This window comes from Narcine bancroftii, chromosome 2 (assembly GCF_036971445.1).
Source record: "Narcine bancroftii isolate sNarBan1 chromosome 2, sNarBan1.hap1, whole genome shotgun sequence".
NCBI lineage: Eukaryota > Metazoa > Chordata > Chondrichthyes > Torpediniformes > Narcinidae > Narcine > Narcine bancroftii.
The window spans coordinates 280,563,396-280,572,370 of NC_091470.1; the positions used below are offsets into that span (position 1 = coordinate 280,563,396).

The window sequence follows — 8,975 nt, forward strand, 5'->3', positions numbered from 1 at the left end:
ATTGGTATATGATTGCAGGGACCAGAATAAGAGGCTGAGGGATTTCAACAACAAAGCACTTCTGGTATCAAATGTAAACACTTCACCCTCAGATGTTTTGAATTCAAGTATGGAACTCTAACGTCCACGAGGAGTTTCATGTACTTTCCTCCATCTGTTTGTTACTCTATTCTCTAGGATTATTTACAAATTGATGTAATAAGATTATTGAGTGCTGACTTGAAACTCTGCTTGCCAATCACTAAGTTCTGTGACAGATTATGTTAGCAGGTGTTAATTGGACATGCTGTGAAGGAATGGATCATTGTTTTGGAAAGCAACAGATGAACAGACTCAGAAGATTGGGTCAGGTGCTGCAGTCTGTCTAAGAGGGTCATATGGTTTTCTGAGAGAGAGAGAGAGAGAGAGAGAATACAGTTCTACAGTTCAGCATCTGGGACTGGAACACGACAAGCTAGCATGCTTGTGGAAAAAAAACCCATTTTGAAGACTGGTTGTGAGTTCTTAGTTCAGCCTCGTCAAAGCCCCTGTGGTCCATACAAGAGGAGATGGCTGGCTGTATAATGTTTCATTTGAAATAAGGGAAACAGAAAAGGAACTCTATGGTGACCTGAAAGAAAGAGGTTATCTGGAAAACACTGATGGGGCATTTTTCTTTGGCAAGACACTGAAGTGGCTGATCTGAAGGAATCAATTTGTGTCCAATGAGCAACAAATTTCTCTTTGAAACCGACAAGAACCTTCCTGAGCAGTAACCATTTACCTTTCAAGCACCAAAGCCTGGTGAAGATTCATAAATGTTAAATTCTGTGCACAGTTATAAGAATTGTCTGAAACTGATGAATTTGGAGGAGTGAGAAGTGAGATTGGACTGTGAATTAAAGAACTTTTATGAACTTGTATACACATTACATACACGTGCACTTATAATTAGAAGGGGGTTAAGTTAATAGTAATAAAGTTTGAACCTGTTTTCATGTTTAAAGAAAATTAGAAGTAACTTTTGTTTAAGTAACCATTTGCCTTGGTGAATTTCTATCGCTGCTGGGTTTTGAGGTCTTCTGGGCTGTAACAGTTCTATCATATGTATACACATTTTGTTCTTTAGGAATGTGTTTTTGGATCTCATTTTTAGACATGGCTAATGATGCTCCTGGAATTTTCCTCTATATTCTTTATCGAGTCAGGACTTTGGAGGATCTGGTTTAAAGATGATGCAGGAATATCCTAAGCCACAAGGTTATGGATTGTTTTAGCCAAAAACCCTATTCTATTGCCGTATCATGGATGTCTAATTTTGGGTCACAATATTGACTTGTAATCGTCCATGTTTTGCATTCTGACAGTGACACCCATTTTTGAAAAGTCTCCCTGGTGCAAAATACTTTCTCTGCAACACTCAGATTTCTTAGCAGGCTACAGATAAAAGCTAGAATCTTTTGGGATGTTATGGAAGGACAAACCAAACAAGAACGGGACAATGACTTAACTCTTCAGATGAGAAAATAAAACTGTAACTTGTCATCAGTTCATTAATAAATTGTGACGTGGACCTGGCATCATTGTTTAGATTGACCTTTCCTTCAGGACATCAAATATGAACTATAGAGCAATAACTTCATGGCGGCACAATGCTATTACAGTGACAATGATGTGGGTATGAATCCAGTGCTATTTGTAAGAAGTTTGTACATTCTCCCCACATCTCCATGGGTTTCCTTTGGGTGCTGCGGTCTCCTCCTACCATTCAAAATATACAGAGGTTAATTAGGGGATTTGTGCAGCATTGGATGCAAGGGTCTGTTTTTGTGATGTCTAAATTTAAAAAAATAAACGACCACAATTAAAGTTCATTTACAAAATTCATATACAAAGTCTTATTACTCAAAAAGAAACATCCAATCATTTAGATCAGCCAAATCGGAGAATAGATATGCAAATCTCACCTTCAAACAGTTCCTTATTATCAGTCTCATAAAATGGAAGTTCTGTGAGATCCTCCAAAGTTCTCGAGCAAACTTCCTCTGGAACAAGAAACAAAATGGGTTCAAGTAGAACTTTAAATAGAAGTTTTCTATTTTAATAGGTTTAAGCATGCATGAACAATACAAGTAATTTAAAACAATACCAATATTCTCTTGAAATGGGATGAGCAAGGTCAGAAACAGCTGACATTCCATTGCAAAGAAACTGGACACTTATTCCGATACATGACGAATTGGTGGTCAATATGTACAAGTTTGAGTTGCAAGATGCCCTTGATTGTATTTTAACTGTGCCAGCCTCCACTTGTTTTCATGGTGTTATGGTTAGAGAGCACTTTATTAATCCAAGTCCTTGCTTGACCCATATACTGTACATTACAGTTTAGTATATTCACATACATACACACACATATATTACTTCATCTCATTTGCCTCTAATATCTAATTTTATGAAAAAGTTGCTGCTGTGTGTTATAATTTTCTTAATTTGAATTAAGATTATAAACATGAAAGAATGTTAGTAACTCAACTTCAACTTTGGTCAGCAGTCGGGTTAAGTCAAACACTATCTAACTCAATGAAACGGAAATGTATTATTAAATACCCACAATGTTTTGAACAAAACTTTTAAACAGTCAAGCAAAAAGGAGATTCTATTTAATAGATGACACTGTGTCAATGCAGTTTCTTGTCTACTTTCTTGTAACACATTGAGGAAACCATAAATTAAAACAGAGAAAGAATTACTTGAATTGTGGAAAACACATTATGTTCTTCCACTCTACCTTCACCCCAAACCAAGGATGTTGAACAGGGTACTGGCTATGGATGATCACCCATGTTCACAGTGAATGGCTCATAGGGCTGAATAGCCTACTCTTGCACCTATTGTCTAATTAAAACCTTAAATCCAGCCTTTCACTCAGTACAGTATTACAATTCTGAAGTACTTTACCACCAGCTTCAAGTCCCTAGAACTTGTATCTATCCAACATTATAATTGTATTCCCTTACACAATGTGGGAATCTCCAAAACCTAAATCAAGGTATATTAAATGGTTTCCATCTGGTCCTAGGTAAGCTGTGAATACATTATACCTTCAACAACTCTGCTCTTACCATACCAATCCATCAAGTTGTAATTTTACTATTTCCATTCTCCAAAATCCTATCGTATCCCAGCACTTTCATCATTTACATACAGTTTGTAACTAACTCCCTCTTAGAACTCTACATTACAACATTAATATTCTCTGACCCACATTGATATCCAAACTTATTACCATATTTTACAAACAGTGAAGTACTCAGGAGCTTCTGAAACTTTAATACATTGTCTTTCATCCAAGAATTCTTTTCCAAATTGTTTCCCAATCACTGCTGCTCCACTCTCAATCCCCAATTGTTCACATCGCTAGCTAGCTGAAACATTTTACCAAGAGTTAACTATATTTAAAATCATTTTTAAGAACAGGATCAAATGAAGATCAAGAGAAAATGTAAAAAAGATAATTTAAACAGGTTATTGAGTAGTGAAGTAGTATTCTGTTTTACACTCAACACAAATCACCAAAAAATACTTTGACCTTCTCTTTGCACCAAAGGGAAAGATCCTAAGAACATGGATAAATTAGAAATATGCCACAAACAAAAGACCACAAGAGAAAGGACCAGAGATAGAACTTTAAGCCCATCAACTGCCCCAACATTCAATCATGAGCCTATCCATTTTCCAAGCTGTATCGGCCACCCAAAACGTTGAACACAGCATGCAGGATGCCCACGTTGCAGGCATCAGGTCTGGCTACATGCGCTAGAAGTTACTTGAGCAGAGTAAGTTAGACTTAAAAGGGGTGATCAATCTTGCAAAATTGCTGGAGATTGCCCCCCACAACATGGCGTAATCGGCATACGGGGGGACACCATCCTGGGACGCAGGTCTACAATCCATCACTGGTCCACTATCGCACCAGATTATCGAGCCCGCCACAGTCGCTGTCTCCCAGGAGCACCCGAAGTGCTACTTTTGCAGCCAGGCAAAAAATCCCTGAAAACGCTGCCTGCAAGAGACGTGATGTGCTCCAAGGGCAGTAGGAAGGGCCACTAAGCAAGAGTATGCCGATCACAGCACTCCAGCCCCAGAACTGCCACATGCACACCATGGCAGCTGCCATCTTCTGAGAACGATAACACCGTGACAAGGGGGCTGCCATCTTGGATGCCGCCAACTTCTGAAGAGACCCACACTGCCGCATGGGTGCCATCATGACCCCAGACAATGAGTCAGCATGGGTTCACTGAGCGTGGTCTCAGTGGTGCTGGACCAGAACAACCCTCACCAACTCGTGCACTCCTTGATGGACATCTCCATCAATGACCAGTTAACTCAATGCCTTTTTGATAGTGGGAGCACCAAAATCTTTATTCATCCTGACACTGTCCAACGTTACTCCCTTGAGGCAAAACTGATTACCTACAATGTCACCCGAGCCTCAAAGTCTCAATCTGCAGAAATCCACACCAACACTATGGGCACAACATATAGAGACTTTAAGCTCCTCATTATGCCACAGCTCTGCGCGCTGGTACTGTTGGGGCTAGACTTCCAGTGCCATTTAAAGAGTGTCACTATGCAATATGATGGCTCTCTCCCACCCCTCATGGTTGACAACCCAGAGTTTCTTAACTGGCCGTTCTGCCCCTCAGCCCCACCCTCCCCCACTGACCTAACTGACACGGAGGGTAGAGAGACTGCGCATCCACCCCTTGCTGCTGTTTGCCAACCTCACCCACAACTGTAAGCCAGTCACCACAAAAAGCAGCCGATACAGTGAGGAGGACAGGGTGTTTATAACGGCAGAGATACGATGAATCTTGATCGAGGGGATCATTGAGGCTAGCGCCAGCCCCTGGAGAGCTCATATAGTGGTGGTCAAAAGTGGGGGTTAACGCAGAATGGTGATCGACATTAACTGCTACATACAGCTGGATATGTACCCCCCCCCCCCCCTCACATTGCAGATATGGTCAACCAAATCATCTAGTATTGCTTGTTCTCCACAACAGACCTGAAATCCACCTACCACCAACTCCACATCCGCTGTGAGGATTACCAGTGCACAGCTTTTGAGGTAGATGGTGACCTCTACCACTTCCTTTGGGTCCTCTTCGGTGTCACCAATGGAGTTTCCATCTTCCAACAGGATATGAACCAGATGGTAAACCAAAATGACCTGCACAACACCTTCTTATATCTAGATAACTTCACTATCTGCAGCATGACCTGCAAGACGATGACGCGAACTTCCAGAAATTTCTCACCACCACCAAACATCTGAATCTAACCTATAATGAGGATAAGTAGGTTTTCCGTACTACCCGACTACTAATTGGCTGTGTCGTGGAGAATGGGGTTGACTGCATGCAGTCTCTGCTGGACCTCCCCCTTCCCCACAGCCTCAGGGCCCTGAAAAGGTACCTGGTGTTCTTTTCTTATTACACCCAGTGCGTTCCAAATTATGTGGAGAAAGACCGGCCCCCTATCAGGTTCACTTCCTTCCCCCTTACAAATGAAGCACAGACAGCCTTCTGCCACATAAAGCAGGACATCATGAAAGCTGCAAAATATGTGGTGGATGAATCTGCCCCCTTCCAGGTGGAGAGGGTTGCATCAGATTTCACCCTGGCCGCCACTCTTCATCAAACAGGCTACCCCGTTGCCTTTTTCTCTTACACCCTTCGGGGCCCTGAAGTCACACATTCCTCGATAGAGAAGGCTCAGGTTATAGTTGAGGCAGCATGGCACTGGACACACTATGGCATTGGAAGCACTACCTGGCTGGCAAAAGTTTTACCCTGTTCATGGACCAATGGGCTGTAGTATTCATGTTCAACAATAAACAGTGGGGTAATATAAAGAATGATAAAATTTTGAGGTGGAGGATTGAGTTCTCCACCTACAATTATAACATCCTGTACCAGCCAGGGAAGCTCAATGAGCCCTCAGATGCCCTGTCACAAGGGACATGTGCCAGCGCACAGTTGGTTCGCCTCAAAGCCCTCCACAATTACCTTTACCACCTGGTGTCAGAACAATTTTTCACTTTATCAAATCTCGGAATCTGCCATACCCATTGGGGATATTAGAGACGTGACCAGGGACTGCAGGGTCTATGCAGAGTGCAAGTTGCACTTCTACCAACCGGAAAGGGAACACCTGATAAAAGCCATATGCCCCTTCAAGTGCCTGAGTATGAACTTCAAGGGCCTCCTTCACTCCACCAACCATAATATATATTTTTTCACAGATATCGACGAGTATTCATGGTTCCCCTTTGCCCTGACCACTGCACAACCTATTCACGTACCCATTATACATCCACAGTGACCGGGGTCCTCCTTAATGGGCATCAAGCTGCAGCAATTCCTGCTGCCCAGGGGTATCACCACCAGCAAGACCGCGAGTTATAACCCCCGAGGGAACAGTCAGAGGGGCGAGCAGGAGTGCAAGATCCTCCTTGCCCTAAAGTCCAGGGAACTGCCTGTTTTTCACTGGCAGGAGGTCCTTCCAGAAGCACTCCATGTCACTCAATCTCTGCTATGATTGACACTGACACTAACCCTCATGAAAGAATTTTTTCCTTCCCCGAGAAGTCCATGTCGGGTCCACACTACCCTCGTGGCTGACGTATCCAGTCAGTCCTGCTACGAAAACACATGAGGGGCCATAAAAAAGGACTCCCTAATTGAAAGGGTTCAGCTCCTCCACGTGGATCCCCAATACACGTACATGGCCTACCTGGATGGGCGCAAGGAAATGGTCTCCATTCAGGACTTCGCGCATCCTGGGCCACCCCCCCACCCCCCCACCCCCCCCCACCCCCCCCCCCACCCGAGGAGCATACCCACCAAGCAGCATCCTTCCTTCCATGGACATGCAATACGTATCATTAAACTTCCCTCCAGCTGAGCAGTCAAGCCCCCAGGAGGTAGACACAGCGCTGGAGGTCTGGGATGAGACAGTGGCCCCAGCCACAACCCAACAACTGACGCTCCGCCAGTCAGTATGGAAGATCAAGCCACTGGACCGGCTTAACCTGTAAGATTTAGTGCCCCTATGTCACCCTGCCAGACATTTTTTTTAAAAATGTGAACTGCTGTATTTCTGATTAACTGGTTTTGCCCCGTTATGGGACTGTACCTGTAGCTCCTCCCTCTTTTGACCTTGTATAAAGCTTCTAACAACTTGACCCTTCCCTAGAAAGCCCAGGTCATGGCACAGGATAAGGTCCCTATCCATTGTGAATAAAAGCATGTAAATCAGTGACTCAGTCTCAGCCTCTCAAGTTATCTACTGTGTGTCAAGGAATTTGTGCATTCTCCCCACGTCTGCATGGGTTTTCCCTAGGTGCTCCGGTTATCTCCCACCATTCAAAATGTACCAGAGTTGTAGGTTAATTGTGAGTAATTGAGCAGCATGGGCTTGTGAGCCAAAAAGGCCTGTTACCGTGCTGTATGTCTAAATTTTTTAAAAATTAAATTTTAATTTATTCTCTAATTAGTATTTATCTTCAGTACCAACTACATTTAATTTGTTCACCTTGTAGAAAATAAATTTAAGAGATCATCCAACTAACCTCCAAGGTTTCATCGATGTTAACATTAAAGGTTAGGGAATTAATCATATAACTCTTCACCAATGTAAAAGAAACATCTCCATTCATACATCCAATAAACACAATCATCTTTGTGTGAAACATCAACCCTTTAAAACAGTGGTTCTCAATCTTTTTCTTTCCACTCACATTCCACTAGAAGTAATTCCCTCTACCATAGGTGCCATGTGATTAGAAAGGGATTGCTTAAGGTGTGATGTGAGTGGGAAGGGAAGGTTAAGAATCACTACTCTTGACCCAATTGTCACTGAAATATTTTGCTTGAGAAAAATTGTCATTGGCCCATTTCCTTTGGAGTTATGAAACCGCACCCATAACAAGTCAAATAGGGACAATTACAATAGTGGTTTTCAAACTTTTTCTTACCACCCACATACCACCTTAAGCAATCCCTTCCTAATCACAGAGCACCTGTGGCATAGGGAATACTTAAAGTGGTAATGTGGGTGGAAAGAAAAAGGTTGAGAACCACTCATTTAAAATCACTCACACACTTAGATACAGAATTCTTTACAAAACTTAAAGCACAAATAAAATGTGAAAAAGCACATGGGCATTTTTTTTCTTTAAAGTCTATGGTTAATAACAGTTTTAACTTTTTATGAATTATTGCCTGGAACATAATTGAAAAATGTTATACTTTGGAAATTAAGATTTAAGATTTAAAATTAAGATAAAACATTTAAGATAACCCTCTGAAATAAAGGAAACTAGTTTGTTTTTATACTGCATGGAGAGAGACACGTCTCACCTGATGTACTGATGATCCCAGAATCCATTTAAAAAGAAAGAAGAGAGCCACATTAGGTAACAAGGGAAATTAAATTAAAGGAAGAGGGAAACTGGACAGCAATCACATTATCTTAACTCAGCCGACCATTTAAACTCTTAAACATTGTCTGATTCCATCCAACGTGCACACAGGAGCGCTCTGGGCCCCCGCCTCAGCGTCCGTCGGCCCCGCTGCACACGTGGTCCAGCCCCTTCCACGAGGGGGTGACCAATCCACAAAACGCCTTCCGCCTGAATCGCCACGAGAAAACGAAGCAAAGTTAAAAACAGACTAACTGTGACACATAGCTGCATTGTAGAGGTTTTAACATGCAGGGCCGGGCCGGGCCGGGCCGGGGCGGGGCGGGGCGGGGCGGGGCCCGGGGCGGGGGCGGGGCCCTGGGCGGGGCCGGGGCGGGGCGGGGCGGGGCCGGGCCGGGGCCGGGGGCGGTCCGGGGTCGGGCCGGGGCGGGGCCGGGGCGGGGCCGGGGGCGGGGCCGGGGGCGGGGCCCGGGGGCGGGGCCGGGGGCGGGGCCGGGGGCGG

General features: G+C 43.7%; 1 protein-coding gene across 1 annotated transcript in view; it reads right to left on the minus strand.

The window, feature by feature from the left end:
• Positions 1 to 8,788, minus strand: part of LOC138755331 (A-kinase anchor protein 7-like) — a 73,106-nt gene extending 64,318 nt beyond the window's left edge. Inside the window, exons 1-2 of the mRNA XM_069921120.1 lie at positions 8,412 to 8,788; positions 1,947 to 2,024 (exon numbers count right to left, since the gene is read on the minus strand). Of these exons, the coding sequence (XP_069777221.1) occupies positions 1,947 to 2,024; positions 8,412 to 8,439 (106 nt within the window). The 5' untranslated portion in view covers positions 8,440 to 8,788. The remainder of the gene's footprint in view (positions 1 to 1,946; positions 2,025 to 8,411) is intronic.
• Between the last annotated feature and the right edge of the window lie 187 nt (positions 8,789 to 8,975).